The 19,728-nt window shown below is 38.5% G+C and overlaps 1 protein-coding gene across 1 annotated transcript; it reads right to left on the bottom strand.

The window, feature by feature from the left end:
• Positions 1-438: 438 nt before the first annotated feature.
• On the bottom strand, positions 439-1,693 carry LOC140009895 (uncharacterized). The gene is made up of 3 exons (XM_072056230.1): positions 1,169-1,693; positions 980-1,078; positions 439-888 (listed from the first exon to the last, which is right to left on the bottom strand). The coding sequence occupies exons 1-3, from the start codon at positions 1,691-1,693 to the stop codon at positions 439-441; spliced, it is 1,074 nt and encodes a 357-aa protein (XP_071912331.1).
• Between the last annotated feature and the right edge of the window lie 18,035 nt (positions 1,694-19,728).

Below are 19,728 nucleotides of genomic sequence, written 5' to 3'. Positions count from 1 at the left end.
AAAGGTAAGATAGTTAGGCAAGTCAACTCGAATAGGAAAGTGACACTTGGCACTTTGTTTTTGATTAAAGTTATTTTCTTGTCTCCCCATGGTTAATCCATTTAGGTAACCTCTAATTATTTCCTAGCACCTAATAATTAAATCCCTTTATGCAAAATTTAACCTAATTGGCCGAATTTCTCTCACTTAACGCACTAGAGGGTCCACGTCCAATATACACTCCTAATTTTTCATGAACTAACTTATACTAGAAAAATGATTTTAAAACTATATTTACTAATAAAAATATCTATAAAGTTAATATAATAAAGAAAATATAAAAACGTATGCATAGGAATAAAATAATGCCTAAAATAAAAATATATTTTTTTCTGGGTTCTCACTATAGCGCTGACCATGACAAATGGCATCTAACTTTTTTTCATCAATCAAAGACAACTACTCTTGACGTTGTTTAATCCAATCAACTTCATCCAGTTTGGTCTCCGTTAGTATGCGCAATGAAGGAATTTCAATCTCAGATGGCAAAACTGCTTTCATTCTGTACATGAGATTGTAAGGCGTTGCCACAGTAAAAGTTCTATATGCCATTAATGCATAGGGGAGCTTTTTATGCCAATCACGATGTCTTTTTGTCATTTTATGGATTATCTTTTTCAAGTTCTTATTCGCTGCCTTCACAACTCTATTCATCTGTGGTCTATAAATAGTAGAATTTCGATGCCTGATTTTGAATTGTTCGCATAACCCATCCACCATGTCATTGTTGAGATTCTTTGCATTGTCGGTAATTAATGTCTCTGGCACGCCAAAATGACAAATGATGTGTTTCCTTATAAAATGTGTCACTACCTTCTTAGTCACGTGCTTGTAAGATTCAGTTTCGACCTATTTGGTAAAATATTCAATTAACACCAAAATAAATCGATGCCCGTTTGAAGCAGGAGGGTCAATGGTTCCAATTATATCCATACCCCACATTGAACATGGTCATGGAGCAGTCATACTGTGTAATTCCATGGGAGGAGTACGTATAAATCTCCATGCAATTGACATTTAATGCATTTTCTGACAAAAACTACACAATCATGATCCATAGTAACCAAAAATATCCTGTTCTCATGATCTTCTTTGCCAATAAATGTCCATTCATATGTGATCCACATACACCACTGTGCACTTCTTTCATCAAATAATATATTTCATCTTCATCAATGCATCTTAGAAGGCCTAAGTCTGACGTCCTTTTGTATACCACCTCTCCATTTAAGAAAAACTTGGATGACAATCTACGCAAGACACTCTTAGTAGTCGTATCAGCACCTGAAGGATAGGACCCAATTTTGAGAAATTCCTTAATATCGCTGTACCAGGGACGACCATCAAAAGATTTTTTCATAACCAGACAATATGCAGGCTTTTCTTGTAATTGAATTTGGATAGGTTCAATCACTAACTCATCTGGATGTTGAATCATTGAAGATAAAGTGGCCAAAGTATCAGCAAAAATATTTCGAGCACGTGGAATATGCCTGAACTCCAAACTTCTGAATTTATTTGCCAAATCCAGTAAATTGCAATGATATGGCAAAATCTTTGAATGTCGACTTATCCATTCTTTGAGCATTTGATGCACGAGTAGATCGGAATCACTGAACACTATTAAATCCTTGATCTCTATCTCCAACGCCATTTTGAGTCCAAAAATATAAGTTTCATATTCAACCATATTGTTAGTGCAGAAGAATCACAGTTTAGCGGAACCGGGATAATGTTTTCCTTCAGGCGATACTAGAACAGCTCCGATCCCAACTTCGAAAGAATTTGAAGCGCCATCAAAGAATAGTCTCCACTCAGGGCATTGCTCATTCATATCTTCCGCTATACCAACAAACAAGACATCCTCATCCGAAAAATAAGTGTGAAATGGCTGATAATCATCTTCCCTTGAATTTTCAGCCAAATGATCTGCGATAGCCTGCTCCTTGATTGCCTTTTGCATGGTGAAGATGATATCGAATTCAGAAAGGATCATTTGCCATTTAGCCATGCGTCCGGTCAGCATTGGTTTCTCCAATAGGTACTTCAAAGGATTTGAACGAGAGATAAGATTAGTGGTGTGACTAAGCAAATAATGCCTCAGTTTCTGAACTACCCAAGCCAATGCACAACAACTCCTTTCAAGAAATGAGTATTTTGCATTGTAAGGTGTGAACTTCTTGCTAAGATAATAAATTGCTTGCTCTCTTTTCCCAGAGTCATCATGCTGCCCCAAAACACATCCCACAACCTCATCGAGCATAGACAGATACATAATCAAAGGTCGACCCGACTTGGGTGGCACTAAGACCGGAGAGTGCAACAAGTAATCCTTGATCTTATTAAAAGCTTGCTGGCATTTTTCACTCCAATACAATGACACATTCTTCTTCAATAATTTAAATAAAGGCTCACATGTAGAAGTCAATTGAGCAATGAACCTGCCAATGAAATTAATTTTTCCCAAGAAACTCTTCACATTCTTTTGTGTTGCTAGCACTGGCATCTCACGAATTGCTTTAATTTTTGTCGGATCTATCTCTATGCCCTTTTTACTAACAATGAACCCCAATAATTTACCGACAGGAGCCCCAAAAGCGTACTTCGCAGGATTTAATTTCAAATTATATCTTCTCAACCTTTCAAATGACTTTTCAAATCAACCAAATGATCCTCCACTTTTTTGGATTTGATTATGATGTCATCCACATAAACTTCCATCTCCTTATGAATCATATCGTGGAACAAGCTGGGCATGGTCCTTTGATAAGTAGTTCTAGTAGTTTTAAATCTGAATGGCATACATGGTAGCAAAATGTTCCTCAAGGAGTAATAAAAGCAGTTTTCTCTCTATCCTCTTCTGCCATTAGAATTTGATGGTATCCGGCGAAACAATCGCCAAAAGATTCGATCTCATGCCCAGCATGTTGTCCAAAAGGATATGTATGTTTGGTAAGGGAAAATCATCCTTCGAACTAGCCTTGTTCAAATCTCGATAGTCAACACATACCCTCACCTCTCCACTTTTCTTCGGGACAGGGACTGGATTTGAAAGCCAAATAGGATAATGAGATACCATGATAATCTTGGCATTGAGTTGCTTCTCAATTTGCTCTTTGATTTTAAGACTTATGTCCGGTTTAAATTTGCGAGGCTTCTATTTCACCGGTGAAAAATTTGGGGCCGTTGGCAAATTGTGAACCACTATATCTGTTAAAATGCCTGTCATGTCATCATAGGACAAAGCAAATACATCTTGAAACATGGTCAAGAATTCAATCATCTCTTTTTTCTGCTTCTTATTCAAATGAATGATAATTTGGATCTCTTTAACCTCGGTCTCAGTGCCAATATTAATGATTTATGTTTCTTCTAAGGTCGTTGTTCAAGATTCTTTAACAAAGATTCAGATTCTTCCTCATTATCGCTCTCATCTTGAATTTCTGATTCCATAATTTCGAATTTGTGAGAGATATCAAGATTGCAGTCATTAAATTCTGGAATATTGATATCCAAAGGGTCAATGTGTTTTATTTTTTGCCATCTGAAAAAGAATGAGATAGATACAACAATGCATAAATAAAATAATTGAAAAATGAACACTGTGCATTTCATTGAATTTCAAATAAATGACAAAATGTCATAATATGCTGCTTAACAAAAGGTACGCTATTTAACATAAGACCTATTTTGAAAAGACATCTAATTCAAAACTATTTACAAAACTGAAAGGCAAAAGATGAACAATGCGAATGATTTCTTTCATCGCTCTCAACCAAAGGCAATCCCCTAGATTTACTGAAATTCCCTTTGGAAGGGAAGAAAATCAACGGTCCAATTCTTCATTGCTTCCCTAGAGACCTCTGAAAATTCTGGATTCTCTGACGGCTCGCCCTCATAAGTAACCCCCATGAACAGCTTAGACAAACTGATATCCATCTCATTGATCGGGTCCGATTCAAATCCGATTACCTCCGATGGATAGGGAAAAGTGTAGTGTAATGGTGGGATACTCCTAATAATTTGCTTTCCTTCCTTTTCTACTCTCTTGTGATCCAATATTTCTTTCTTGTCCCTGGAAGTAGGTTGAAACCCTAGTCCAAAGGTGTCCTTCTTTCCTTGAATCTCTATTGGTTCAAGAACTCCATGCAAGTTACGCCCTAGACCTTTGCCTATCTCGTATCCTCATCGAATCATTTCTTTAGCCATCATAATGCTGGCTTCTGGCAAATTCATTTCCATCACTGCCTTGTCTTTAGATACCCAACCTATTGAAACGATATCAGCCACATGGTGGGGAGAAACCAGAGCTTTTCTATCACTTTCCTCTTTTGGTCCGGAATTGACGATCATAGTACAATCATCCTCTGCAAACACTGTGATTAATTGGTCATTCACTACAAACCTCAATATCTGATGGAGCGAAGATGGTATAGCACCTGAAGCATGAATCCAAGGTCGTCCAACCAGAAGATTATAAACACTTGAAAAATTCATGACTTGGCACATGACTTGGAATTGGGCAGGTCCTACTTGTAATACTAAGTCCACTTCTCCCATTGATTTTCTTTTAGCGCCATCAAATCCCCTCACCACAGTTGCAGATTGCCAAAGTTTAGCTTCTTGAAATCCCAATTTAATCAAAGTATTCCATGGACAGATATTCAAAGCAGATCCGTTGTCTATCAAAACTCTCAGCAACAACTTCCCATTACAACGGACTGAGATATACAATGCCTAGTTATGTCCAATTCCCTCAGAAGTTAGATCCACATCAGAAAAACAAATCTGATTTGAAACCAAAACATGCTCAACCACATGAGTGAATTTGTCAACCGGAATATTCTTAGGCACTTGAGCCTCAGTTAACACCTTGAATAGAGCTTCTCTATAAAGTTATGAAGTTAAGAGCAAATTTAACATAGAAATTTGAGCGGGCATTTTATCCAATTGCTCGATCACCTTATACTCACTTTTCTTCAACATCCTAAGAAAATTGAATGCCTCTTCTTCAGTCACAGCTGGTCATGTCGGCGTGGCATTTTTCTTTGCTTTTGATGGCTCGTTGACTGTAGGTTCACTTATGATTCTTCTAGATCTGGTAACGGCGGCCACCTCCTTCTTTGGCATCTCTTCTCCTCTAATCAACAAAATAGGCTCACTATAGTTCCACGAGACTTCTTGTAGATTAAGAACAGGCGCTTGTTCCGGCAATTCGAGTACCACAAGTTCTGAAGGCTCACATTCAAAAGGTATCACATCTAAAATGAAAGGATCAGCATTTTTCTTGACTTCGGAGGTTTCTTCTTCCAGTATGAATGGTTCTCCGATGACCTCAATTACCCCAATTTCATCCACAATGTATTGATTAGGTTCCTTGATCTCCTCATCAATAGTAATAACTCCAACAGTATCTTTGTGCGCGGGAAGAGGGTTCTTGCTAACACTTGGTCCTTGTTCCTCTCTCCTTCTTAAAACTATGTCTCCGGCCTCAATCATGTCTTGAATTTTATGCTTAAGTGCCCAACAATTGACAGTAGAATGTCCAGGAGCTCCAGAATGATAAGCACAAAAAGATTGAGGATCATAACCAAGGGGAAATCCTCTATGATAGACTGTAGGAGGTATCGTACCAATTTTTCTTGCGGTTTTGAGCTGTTCATACAACTGATCAATGGGCCGACCTAGATTGGTGAAAGTTCTGTATGGGGTTGGGTTTTGGGGGTCATTGATTTGTTGATAGCTATAACTCTGGTTGGCTGGTGAAGCAGGTCTTGGATTATAAGGAGAGTGAGGTCTAGTTTGAAAGTTAGGTGGAGAAATATGAAATGGTGTTGTGGGTGTGTTTGGGTAATTTGGTCGGGGTCGAGGATGGTTAATAGAAGTATGATAAACAGGTCGAGGGGGTGGATGGTATGGGTAACGGGATGGATAGGTGGGATATTGTTGCTATCTAAGTCGGGAATAAAAGCCTTGGTCCCAAACAACTGCAGCTTCCCACTCTTTCTTTTTGAACTGAGATTTCTTGTTTTGATTTTGCAAAGCTTCTAATTGCGATTTCAAAGCTGACACATTAACAATATTTCCTGCTCTTATGAACTCATCATACTCCTCCAATTTGTTAACAATTTCTGCAAATGAGCATCCCGTCATGCAAAAAAATTTCTCAAAATATGGTGGGTCATGAACTTTGATAAACGTACGGACAATTTCTTCTTCAGTCATAGGAGGTTCCACCTTAGCAGCCAATTTCCTCCATCGCTTTGCATATATCTTATGATCTTCAGATGGCTTCCTTTTAGTCCCCTCAAGCAATGTTTTCAGAACCGGACCGGACCGGCCGGTTCGACCGGTTGGACCGCGAACCGGCCATGTCACCGGTCCGGTCTAATGTTAAAGCCGGAAGTTCATGGAGAACCGTTGAAACCCGAACGAACCGGACGAACCGTGCGAACCGTTAAGAACCGTGAACCGGCGGTTTTTTAAATTCTTCAACAAAATATCAAGAATGGTGTAGCTAAGATTCGAACCTGGGTCTCCAAGTTTAAATATGACAATCTTACCGCTAGACTGTACTTAAGTTTGTTGAGAATTCTACTTGACTAAAAAATATATTAAAACATCAAGTTCTTCTCTTATTTTTTTTTTCAATTTTTTCTTCTTAACCATTTTTAACCCAAATATCCACAACAAGATTTTCTCAAGTCTTCACCATTATTATCAGGTTATTATCTTTAGCAGATTGTAAACAAGTTGAAAATTTCAACTTTTCTTGTTTTCCAACATTTTAGTAAGTTTAATTTTTTTCTTTTCAAGGTTTTTTTCTATATTATTATCTTTAGTTGATTTTTTGCATTTTCTTCTTTTTCCCCTCAATTTTCATATGTTTCCCTCATTTTTGTTTTATTTTTATTCGATTAATTAAGGATGAAATTTTTGCAAAAGTAGTGCACATCCGTGTAGGAATTGGGTAGGAATTACAAATAATAACATTGGGTTGGTCAAAAATATGGTAGTTGGCACATAATCGAAGCTATTGATAATTGAATTTAAAATAATTAATGGTATAGGATCATTGAATTTAATATAACATGTTAATTAGTTATGTTTAGTAGCAATTAATTTTTTATGTGTTTAACTGTATATTTGTTTTTCAAAATTTTTTAGTTTGAGCAATTAGATTTATATTTTTATAATAAAATTTTAACTTTTTCAGCTTAAGTTGATGAAATTGTGAAGGTGGTGTGGTTGCTTATCATGCCACTGATAAAAGTTTGCTATTCAAATAGTTTGTCTTAATTTGAACTCTTTTATGGATTTTTTTAAGGGTTGTAAAAGAATTTCAATATTTAATTTATTTATTTTTTGTGTTTTTATTTGTGATAATTGGTGCACATTTGGATTGTATCTCTTTATGTTTATAATGAATTTATGAAAATTTATGGTGAATTATGATATTTTAATTATATTTATCATTCCATGTTTTGTGTATAACTTTTAGAAAATTTATTATTATCATAACTTAAATTAAGTTATGTTGGTAAAGTTCAAGTGTAGAATGAAACCTGCTTAGTACTTAACACTAAAAAAAAAAAAAAAAAAAAAAACAATGAACCTTTGAACCGGCCGGTTGGACCGGTCGGACCGGTCGAACCGCGAACCGGCCACCTCTCCGGTTCACTGACCGGTCCGAGTTTAAAAACATTGCCCTCAAGTGTGGTCCTCGTCGGAGCAAGCTTGCAATTATACTCATATTGTCTTACAAAAGCGGTTGACAAATCCAACCATGTCCTCATCTCTTCAGGCTTCAAATTGGAGTACTAATCCAGTGCATCTCCTTCTAAACTCTAGGGAACCAATCAAACGGGCAAATTCTCGTCATCTATTGGCCTTCCTAATTTGTTTGCTAACATTCGAAGATGTGTTTTGGGATTGCCCGTTCCGTCATACTTGCTAAATTTGGGTGTTTTAAAACCCATAGGCAGTTGCAAACCTCCTTAACAGATTCGTTACAGGAAACAGGCAGAATTCGTTAAAGTCCAAACCTCCTTGTTTGCTCAAGCCTTGGTTCTTCCTCATGAACTCGTCAAATCGATCCAACCTCTTTAACAGATTCTTGTCAATTGGCACGGAGGATTCTCCTACTTCGACTTTTCCTTGTGCAGCGGTGTCTAGCGTGAATGGTTCTGTAGTGGAATAATAATATGGTCCTTGAGGTTCAAGTGGCATGTTCAGACAATAGGTGGATAATTTGGAGGAACTTGAGGGTGAGGAGGATTGGTTTGGATATTGGATGTGTAGGTATGTTGGAGGCCATGAATAGGATAGGTGAAAGATTCCTCAGGTGAATTTACAAAATGCGGAGCAAAAGAGGTTTGAGTATATGGTAGGGGTAGTGGTTGAGGTTCAGGTTGGCTAGCAGGTAAGGGATCATGTTGGACACCGCTGCTACTACCAGCAACCAACTGATTAATCACGCGTTGTTGTGCGGTCATCTCCATGCTTAACTCATTGAATCTGTTTAACACTTTGTTCAGTTGAGCTCCCAGATTTGCAAAGTCGGCTGATGGCGTCGTTGTAGACCTATTAGATGATTCAGGATGTGTACTCATGTTTACACTATTTCTTGAAGCTCGACTACGCGATTGTGTAATGATGGGGCTTCTTTGTGTAGCTATGTTTGTAATTACCTGAAAATTTAGGAAAAACCTATTTAGATTCCCCTTTTGATTAACTACTGACAAAAAGAAATAAAAAGAAAAAGACGCGAGTTAGTAAAAATTTAAGTAATTCAGATGCATGTCTTATTGGGGAGTCCTTTTTATGCCAAGGATAGGTCTAACATGATGCAACACCTTCAAAGTGGGACCCATTTATCAAACCTGATCTTGACCACCATTTTGCACAAAAGAAAAGTCATTTCAAATTTTCAAATTTCCATTTTTATAAACATTATTTACATCATTCCTCGGAGAAAGTCTCGTACAACGTCATTAAACCTTTTCAACCTATCTATTACAGCATCTTTAGATTCTCTGGTATAGCGATTCCTCATTTGTTCCACTTGATCGTACAGTTCTCCACATTTTCTTTTCAATTCTTGGTGTTTCTCTCGCATCTTTTCACATGCCTCCTTATGTTTCTCTGCCATCTCTTTGCTAGCTTTGACGGACTCTTTTAGTTGCAAATTTTCTGTCTTTGGCTTTAATAATGGCCATCAATCTTTTGACCTTCTCGGATGGTTCGTCTTGCTATTCTTGCGTACCAAAACCCTTAAGCCAATCCTCATATTGCGGAGTTACTAAACCTTTTTGCTTGAATTCAGGAATGTACTTGACGTGCTCGTCGTCGGACAGTGTCTTCCAGACCTCAATGATAGAAATCTTCATCAAAATTTCACTTGAACACATCTCTTTCTCAAAAACAATGGTAAACTCGATTAAATCAAGTGTATACGGCAACTCTTGAATGCGGCCCAACTGTCGGAGAAACCTCTTCGGAGTATAAGCTATGATACCCTGAGTGCCTCGTAATGGAATGAACTCTGATGTTTTGGTGAGAAGTACGGGTTTAACATAATTAGTCCAATCTAAAACCCATCTAACATTCTGATCAGGCAAGTTTTTTAAGAAATTCACATATTCAGATGCATTACTCGGCAAACCATTTCCATTAACCCTTTTGTGATGTGTGATTATCCAATTATACCCAGACATCGGCAGACTATCAGGAATAGGTGATCGTCTCATAAAGTGCTCCATAGCCCATTTGTGCAGAACTAAATTTGATCCATGAAGGAATTTTCCACTCCTTTGGCAAGTAGCGCAAGGTACAAAGATATCGGCTAAGATAGTCGGAACAAAGAGCATTGCCTATCTTTTATCCCTAAAAATAGATCAAACATGACTTTGGTAAGTTTAAAAGCTATCTTCTTGTCTTTCCTCAAGAAAAGGTAAGTTCTGGTCATAACCAATCCATACACCCACAACTTTTTACGCTCCCACATTGCCTCGGATGTAAATGAAAATCTCCTAAGTGTCTCTCGAACCCATCCCTCAATGCAAATCGGTCAAATAAGAACTTCACATCTATGCTTTGGTCAAACCCTTGTATTACGGATTCCTTTAACCCAGTGAAATGGCAAAACTCGGCCTTGCTAGACACAAAGGGAAATATTACAGCAGTACCATGAATCGGTAAATTAAGAAGGCCAGATACCTCAATTGTCACGATCATTTCCTTCTTGCCTAGTCTAAATGCAGAACAAATAGGGTCCCACAAATGTACCAAAGCCTCTACTATGTAGCCGTCTGATTTGATATCTTTAAAATCCCCGATTGGTCTTAAGTGAGAGGCTACTTGGTTAATTTCATTAGGTGAAAGCAATGCGGGCCATCTCTGTACCTCAATCGGTGTTACTAATATTTGCTAGACTCATCGAGGCGGTTCCATCTAGAGACAAGAAATTGGTGTCAAGTACCTTACCTACAGGTCCCACTTTTCCGGTTAAATTGGAATTTAAATGTGAAAATTCCAAAACAGGGTTAAATACCCATGGGAATACAGGGTTGGCTTATTCTTAACATGGGATTCCCTAAATGCCATTCCCTCTAAAGTTTATGCATGATGCAAATTTATCAAAGCAAATTGAAATTAAAACATGACCTAACGAACCCTTCATATGCCAGGGTGGGCCTAAAATGATGTGCAATTATTAACCTATGAATGCAATACACCGGAATTTTAACGTGGAATAATCTATTTAAAAGGGTTGGTTCTAAAAGAGTATCATGCCAGAACTCTTATTTCTAAGGTTCATGAATGCAATAGAACAAAGAAAGGTTAGTTCGATTGATATATAAGACATAACACATTAAAACAAAACAATATGAAAAATAAAAGGCAATTAAAGAAAGAATGGTGTAATCCCTCCCCTCATGCCTAGTGTTCCTATTCGGGTAAGGTTGACTCTATCCTAGATAATTTCTAATATGGATGCATGAGGTTGGGTTCACTAATGCATCTAGACTCGATAAAGTTTCAGGTCCTCAAACCTTTAGACCAAAGGCGAAGGGTCATCAATCCCAAGGCCTATGAGTCATTGGTTCGAGTGATTCCTCGGACATTGCTACGCGCACGTCATGCCACGGCCACATGTCCAAGTAGATCGATCCTAATCCTAATAGTGTGGAGTGGTGTGACAACCACTAAAAGTAAAAAGAAATGAAGGGTTATAAAGTAAAACGTATTCAAGTATGAAGTGCTCCTTTTGAGGGGAGGGATTAAATAGCATCAAATATGTGTGAAGGTTCTAGGGTGGCTATTCCCCCCCCCCCCAAGATGCAAAATGCAATACATGAAAGTAAATAAACAAATTATTCAAGAAACCATAAAAAGGAAAAAGAGAAAAAATGCAACTTAAAACATCCTAATGTAATATGTGTCGCGCCCTATTTTTTAAGAAATAAATAAAAAGACGAGTTTAGAAAAATGGCTTTTGATTCAATTTTTGATTGGAAAATGAATTTCTTTTGATTTACAAGAAAATGAAGAAAAATATGGGTCTAAATGGGACTTGAAAATGCAATGATTTGACCCAAAATATAGTTTAAAAAGGGTTTTTTTAATGGAAAATGGAGTCGCCACTTGGTATTGAGTTGAGGTGTACCAAGTCACCTAAAAAAATGAATTTTTAAAGAAAAAAAATAGAAAACCCTTTTTAAACGACTCCAAGTCTACGAAAATCAGAGAAAAAGATTCGGGAGTCACATTTGAAGAAAGGGAAGGCAAGGATAAGAATCCAAGGCACCCTTTCAACCTAGCCAAGGCTTGTTGCGCGATTTAGTCAAAGATTTCCTTATTTTAACCTAAAGATTTATCACATTTGGATGTACAATATGAATGCAAACCCTAGACCTAAAAGGGTATTGGGGGTCGAAATTTCTCTTCAAAGCTCAATTGATGCCAATCACATTAATTGTGATGCCCAATGTGGACTCTTTGGAGAGGTCACGAATAATGCAAGAATATGAGGTTTTAAGAAAAGAAAAAGAAAATAAAAGTAATTATACAAATATATGTGGCCTAAAGGAATGCATCATGTCAGGTACGGGGGACTAATGTTCGTGACTCAATTTTCCTTTAATAGAGGGAATACAAGCGTGCTAAGGCTAAAAGCCAAACTCGTCCTTATCCCATATCCAAGGGATGTTCCCTAATCTAATCAAACAAATGTACTATCCTAATTCTAATTCTTAAATGAAATGCAAATCTAATGTTATGTATCATACAAAGGGATAAGGAATATATATATAAGGGGAACATGGGGTAAGGGATATATGTATAAGGGAGAATATGGGATGAGGGATATACATATAAAGGGGATCATGCAAATAAATGATAAAAGACCCTAAAAATGAAAAATATGCATGAGATGAAGTGAATTTATCACACAATCATGATCTAACGATCAAAGGGCTCCTAAGGGTCTAGCATTGGGACTAGCCCATATCTATAAATTTTCACAAGCGTTGGACTTGTGAGAAATCAGAAAATAAAAGGTCTACACTAACGTTGGACTAGTGAGAAATCAGGAACAGCCACTACTAGCGTTGGACTAGTGTGGTGACGTCATACATCAATTATAACTAACTAATCATGTAAGACATAATAAAAGCATGTAAACATATAATATCACATAAACACTTAACACATAATCATGATATCTAGATGCAAGGTCCTACGAAAGCAGTAACACATAGCACGTAAGCATGCAAATCACACAAGACAAATATAAAGCAAATAAAACCCTAACTATTACATTTGGGGAGGGCCTACTACAATCTAACGGGGGAAATGAAAATAAATAAAATAAGCCTAACTATTACAACTTGGCATTTAAATGCCTTTTAAATGATCAAAATGAACTAAAATAAATATACGAAATTAAAACGAATAAAGCGAATTAATAAATAAATAAAATAAAAAAACATTCAAAAGGCATGCAATTAACACATAAATCACATAAATACACATAGGGTCAAATAAAGTAAAAATAAGGGATAGAATGTACCTCCCTTGAGTTGGGGCCCTAATGAAACGAATTTATTTATTTATCCTCCAAAAAACAAAGAAAGGGTCAAGGCATCACTTTAGTTAACAAGTAATCACAAAAGATAAAAATAAACATGAAATTGAATCAATTAAATCATGTAAACAACCCACATTTAAGAAGTTAAAAGAAGAGGGGACTTAATTAACAAAATTAACAAATTTTGGGGCCAAAATTAAAGAAAAATAAAGTTAGGGGCCTATTTACAATTAAATTAGGGATCCAATTGAAAGAAATTAAAAGTTTTAGGGTTGTAGCATAATTAAGGAAAAGTCCGAGGACCATTCTGCAAATTCATTTTCTGGTTCTTTAATAGATCAAGCCATTGGGCCATAGTAGCATTAACAGAAATCAAGGGGTTAAATTACAAAGAAATAGGAAATCGCGGGACTGAAATTACAATAACAGAAAAATAATCATCTTCTTCAAGCGGGAAAAATTTCAGTTGCGGTTTCATTCTCCTTTGTAGATAGAAAACAGCAGAAGGTTCAACTTCAACTCTAGTCATTCCTAGAACTCGTACAAGCTTCATCTCTCCCAAACTCATGACACTAATTCGAGTTCATTTAAGAGAGATTAAAACAGAAAAGATGCAAAAATAGCATGTCAGAACCTTTCCTAAAACTCCATTTTCTTCCATGACAAACGTTGAACTGGCTGTCCGCTTGTTTTATTCATATGCAAAATGCGGATGAATCATTTTTAAAGTAAAACTTTCACTTGGTCATTTCATCGAACACCAAATGGGCATAAAAACATTATCGATTCCCGGCTTAATGGAAGCTATATCCAGTCCCGAAATTTTTACCAGCAACCCAAGACATTCAACCCAATCAACACATATAACATGTACAATAAAAAAATCATGAACAGCCAACATGAAAATTTGCCACCACAATCCATGGTAGACATGCTCCGAAAAGGGACTGGAATGTAAAAGAAAAGGCTGACTTACAGGGGCCTATCACAACGGCAATTTACAGGCGGTGGTGGTGGAGTCCGACGTTGTGGTGGCGAGCAGAGGCGGATCCAGTGAGCGGCGGCGGCTACAAACTTCAATTCCTCTGTTGCTTTCTTCTTCAATTTCTTGCCTTTTACACAGCCGAAACTGTTTCAATCCCTCCCTCAATTCTTAGTTTCCTTGTGTTATTTTGGCTGACCTCCCTTTTCTGTTTTCTTGGCTTTTTCCTTTTCTTCCTGAAACTCTTCTTGCTTCTCTCCCTTTCCCTGTTTTCAGTTTCTTTCTCAGCCCAAAAACTTGTTCCCTTGGCTTTCTTTTTTCTTTTCTGCGTTTTTCCCCATCTCCTCCAGATTCAGCCGCCACTCTCTTCTTTTCCGTTCTTTCTTTTGTTTTCTCAAACGAAAAAAAAAAAAACAAGCTTTCCCTCTTTCTCCTCCCGCCGAGGGACGCCGTAGGTTTTGTCGGTGTGGTCGATTGGAGTGGGCCGAGTGGCGATGGCCGTGACCCAGTTGGTGTGGGCTCTCATTGTGCCGCCCCTTGCTCTGATGTCTCTCTTCTTTTCCTGGCTCCTCAGATGAAGACCTCCATGGACTTTTCCTCCTCTGGTCGCTCCTTCGTCCGTAATCTTTTCTTTCCTCCTCTGTTTCTGTTTCAAAACTTTCCCTCTTGTTCAACTTTTCTCAATTTCTAGGTTCCCTCTTGTTCTTTCTTTTTCGTTTCCTCTATTTTCCCTTAGTCCCCAAGATGAAGCCCTGCGTTCTCTTTTTCTCTTGCGCAGGCCCTTCCCCTGTTTTTCCTTTTTGTTTTGCAGCTCACGGCCTCCCTTCCTGCTCCCTCTGTTTTTCTTTCTTTCGCTCTTGATCAAAAACTTAGCCGCCACTGCCCTCTCAGCTCTCTCCTTTTGCTCCGTCCGCCGTACCCTCCTCTGTTTCTTTCTTTGCTTCTATTTTTTTTTAGCCTCCGATGAAGCACTCCTTTTTTTCCTTTCAACCGAAGCCCCCCCTTTTCTCTCTTTCTCTTTCGGCCCTAAAAACCCCATCTTTTCTTTTCTTTTTTTTCATTTTCATTCCCCAAAAAATTCCTTAAACTTACCAAGTGTCCCTAACACCTCACCCCTTAGGTGCATAGTTGTCTATAACATAAAAGAGACACTTGTCAAAATGCATGCCTCCCCACTTGCCATTTTCACTCTTTTTTCCCTTTTCTCTTTTTTCCTTTTTCTTTTGTTTTCTGAAATTTAGTATGAAGACAAAAATAAAAAATAAAATAAACCAGAACAAAATGAAATAAAATAAAAATAAAAACCCTAGAATTGAAACAAATAAACCTATTAAATTAATTAAACAAATAAAGTTAAAAATAAAAATAAAAAATTTGGTGTCTACAGTTTGCCCCTCTTTGTCTGAGTTTTGGAAAAACTTGAGACAAAGAAGTAGACACCAAATGCTTGCCTATGTTATTCGGCTGCGAATGACTCGAACGACTGACGCTTTTGAAATGAGGACTGACCCGTACAAAAATTTAAACCATGGGACTGACCCGAATGAGAATTTAATCATGGGACTGATCCGAACAAGAAATTCAATCATGGGACTGACCCGAACTAAAACTTAAACATGGGACTGACCCGAACAAAAATTTAAATAGGACTGACCCGAACAGGAAATTTAAATGGGACTGACCCGAACAGAAAATTTAAAACGGGACTGACCCGAACAGGAAATTTAAACGGGACTGACCCGAACAGGAAATTTAAAAGGGGACTGACCCCAACAGGAATTTAAATCGGGACTGACCCGAACAGACAATTTAAACATGGGACTGGCCCGAACAGAAAATTTAAAAGGGGTCTGACCCCAACAGGAATTTAAATCAGGACTGACCCGAAGGTAGGGCTGCAAACGAGCCGAGCCAAATCGAGTTTTGGACTTATCGAGCCGAGCTCGACTTAAAAATAGATGGGCTCGAGTTCGAGCTCGAGCTCGACGAGCCTAGAGAATTGAGCTCGAGCTCGACTCGACTTAAAAAAACTAAGCTCGAGCTCGACTCGTTAAAGCTCGCGAGCTGATGCTCGATTTCTGGCTCGCGAGCAGCTCGAATTTTTGACTCGTTAACGGCTCGTTAGCTCAAATTTTGGGAATTAATCTAACTAAAATATCATTTTATCAACTAATTCCTAACCAAATTATGAGCATAATCATAGCTTACAATTCATGCGTACAATTGACAATAATTTTTCACATTATCATAATCAAAAAAGGCCTACAAATTTTTCACTAAATACAATCATAAATTTAGAAATACATACCACATAAGTCTAGAATTTAAATACCCAACACTTCATACAAGTTCAACATTCTCGGTCACAAAGTTCAATATCAGAAAATAAGTAAATAACAACCAAAAGCAAGCCAAGAACTTCTTACTACAGAAACATATTGAATTAAAAATTACAAACTAAGCACAGTCATTGAAGTCATTGAAGTCACGAACTTCTTGTCTTCTTAGAAATGTCAGAGGATTCATAGTCCCAGCTCCAAGCTGCTCAATACGTCCCAAAATAAATAAGTGCCAATCAAGGAGCTATACAAAAACATCACTAAGCACTTTTGCTGGATGCTTATGGTGAAATGGTAGTCAGGAATGCCAAGAAGTATCAGCCGAAACATCACTGCAAATGCTAAACCAAAATCAGATATTCAATATTAAAAAAAAAACTTCCAATAAGCTGAAGTTAAGTTTCCGCAATTGTTCTTTGTAAAATGGCTTAGACAGTGTTTAGGATTCATTGGCGGCTCTTTCGGACATGTACTCACTGAACATATAACTAAACTAATCAAGGGGACTGAATCTAGTACCTAGTTGAATGAGGAAAATCTACTCTGTAAGTTAACTAGACAGCTTAAAGCAAGTATTTTACTCAAAGAGGGGAGGAAAACCTGAGCATCAAAATTGTAAACAAGGCATTAACTGGACAACTGTCTTATAATTTAAAGGAGAAATTCATTCACATTCGAGTGCAAACTAGTCAGTCATATCAGCAGCTTATATTGATCATCCTAATTTTGGAGATGACACAGTTAAAATTTGGACAGCCCACCAAGACTAACAAGCGCAATTCTCGAAAAATAGCACTTAACCAGCCCCAAAAAAATAGCACTTAACTGCAAAGCTTAAAGCCGAGGGAAATAAGCAGCAACCGAGGGTTTATGATTTAGTTCCTGATTATTAAGTGTTGAATGCATGATTTACGTCCCTCCCCTAACATCAATTCGGATTCAAACATAGAGAAGCATAGAGAAAGAAATAAAGACAGAAAAAGTACAAAGAACCAACACCTCAAAGCCTCTCAAAACACTGCCTTTTACCAGGAAAAATTAGCTATTAGGTTTGGACAGGCAATAAGCCAACCGAATGTTCATTTTTCTTCACACGTAACACACAGGCAAAAATCATCTTCAAGGAGGATTCTCAATTGGGCATTTCATCGAATAGGTCAAGGGTATAAACAAACTTAGCCATAAAAGCACGTACGATCAAAAAATGATGAACAATCAATCAAGGAAATTGCAATAACCAATTCACAGAGACATGTTTGGGGTTGGGATTTCCAGCGTTCACTCTTGAAGAAGGGAAAACAGAAAACCAATATTTAAACAGAAAGGAAAAGAAAACGGCTTACAGTGATATTGCTTGGTGAAGCTTTGCAAGTAATACTGGCAGATTCTGGTGGTGGTAGCGGTGGATTCCGACGAATTGGTGGCAGTTCCGGCTCCTCCTCCGTAGCTTTCTTTTGCTCTGTTTTCTTTCTCAGCCGCAAGCCTCCCCTGCTTTCCCTTCTTCCAGATTTTCTTTCTTTCTATTTTTTTTCTCTCAAGCTCACTCCCAATTTCCCGTTTTCCTTCTATCTCTCTCTGTCTCTTTCGTTTAGTCCCCGAAGATCACCCCCCAAATTCCAGATTTCCCCATTTTCTCTATCGTTGGCTGACTTTCACCCTCTGATTTTCTTGCCCGTAAACCCCCTCCTACTCTCTCTGGCCTGGCTTTCAGTTTTTCTTCTTCCTTCCAGCCCCAAAGCTCTTTCTTTTCTCCTTCTTTTGCTCCATCTATTTTTTTTCCTTGTTCCGCCGTCCGCCGCCCGTTTTCTTTCCTCTTTTTTTTTTCAATTTTCCTTGCCTTTCCGAAGTCCCCCCCAGCCTTTCTCCCCGTCGCTTATTTCCTTTTTCTTCTTGTTCCTTCTTGCTCCCTGGACTCCGAATACAGCTGAGCCAACGACGAAGTCGAATTGCAGTCGAATTGCTTCGAGAGGAAGAAGGTTTCTCTCGAATGAAGTCGAATTACAGTCGAATGAGACCTGAAGGGTAGCAGTGGCGGTGGTGGCTGTGGTCAGCGTGGTGCAGTCGTGGGTAGTGGCGGCGATGGCTAGGGCTTGAGAAAGTGTGAAGGAAAGAGTGAAAGACCAAACAGAGATGCGGGAGAGGAGAAGTAATTACAAATGGAATTCAATTTGGGGAAAGTAATTTTTGGTCGCCTTGTCTGATACTCTGATTACTCATTAAGTCATTACTCGAATTCAATGTGTTATAACTTAGTAATTAGCTATATAAATGGGGGTATTTTTATAATTTCACAAAGCTCGTCGAGCGGCTCGACGAGCTAACGAGTCTAATATAGGATACCTCGAGTTCGACTCGATTTATAAACGAGCCGCTCGAGCTCGACTCGAGCTCGAGTTTGACCGAACTCGAGTCGAACTTTGACTCGAGCGGCTTGCGAGCGGCTCGAATCGTTTGCAGCCCTACCCGAAGGGAACTGACCCCAACATGAAATTAAATCGGGACTGACCCGAAGGGGACTGACCCCAACATGAAATTTAAATCGGGACTGACCCGAAGGGGACTGACCCCAACATGAAATGGCGGTGCAAAAGAAATGCTCACTAATGGGACTGACCCAACGGCTAGTGGCGGTGCAAATGAAATGCTCACTAGTGGGACTGACCCATGTTTAGCGGCAATGAAAATGAAATGCACACTGGTGGGACTAACCCATGTTCAGTGACGGTGAAAATGAAATGCTGGTATGTATGAAGAAACTGTATAAAAGTTACTTGAAAATTATCCAAAAATTTGCTCCAGTGTGATGAACTGGTCAGTGGGATTAAACCCGAGCCTGCCATAATAATAGGTCAGTGGGATTAAACCCGAGCCTGCCATAACAACGGTCAGTGGGATTGAACCCGAACTTGCCTTGATAATCGGTCAGTGGGATAACACCCGAGCCTGCCGTGAGAATCGGTCAGTTGGTCAGTGGGATCAACACCCGAGCCTGCCTTGACAATCGGTCAGTGGGATAACACCCGAGCCTGCCTTGAGAATCGGTCAGTGGGATTGAACCCAAGCCTGCCGTGAGAATTGGTCAGTGGGATTAAACCCGAGCCTGCCTTGATGATCGATCAGTGGGATAACACCCGAGCCTGCCTTAGTTGGTGGTAAAAAATCCCAGTCCAACGTGACGTTTGTAATGCTGGTGGCATGAAATCCAAGCCCAACGTGATTTTTGTGATGTTGGCGGCACAAAATCTAGGCCCAACGTGATGTTGGCGACACAAAGTCCA

Source organism: Coffea arabica, chromosome 6e (assembly GCF_036785885.1).
Source record: "Coffea arabica cultivar ET-39 chromosome 6e, Coffea Arabica ET-39 HiFi, whole genome shotgun sequence".
Lineage (NCBI taxonomy): Eukaryota > Viridiplantae > Streptophyta > Magnoliopsida > Gentianales > Rubiaceae > Coffea > Coffea arabica.
This window is presented reverse-complemented; position numbering and strand designations above follow the sequence as displayed.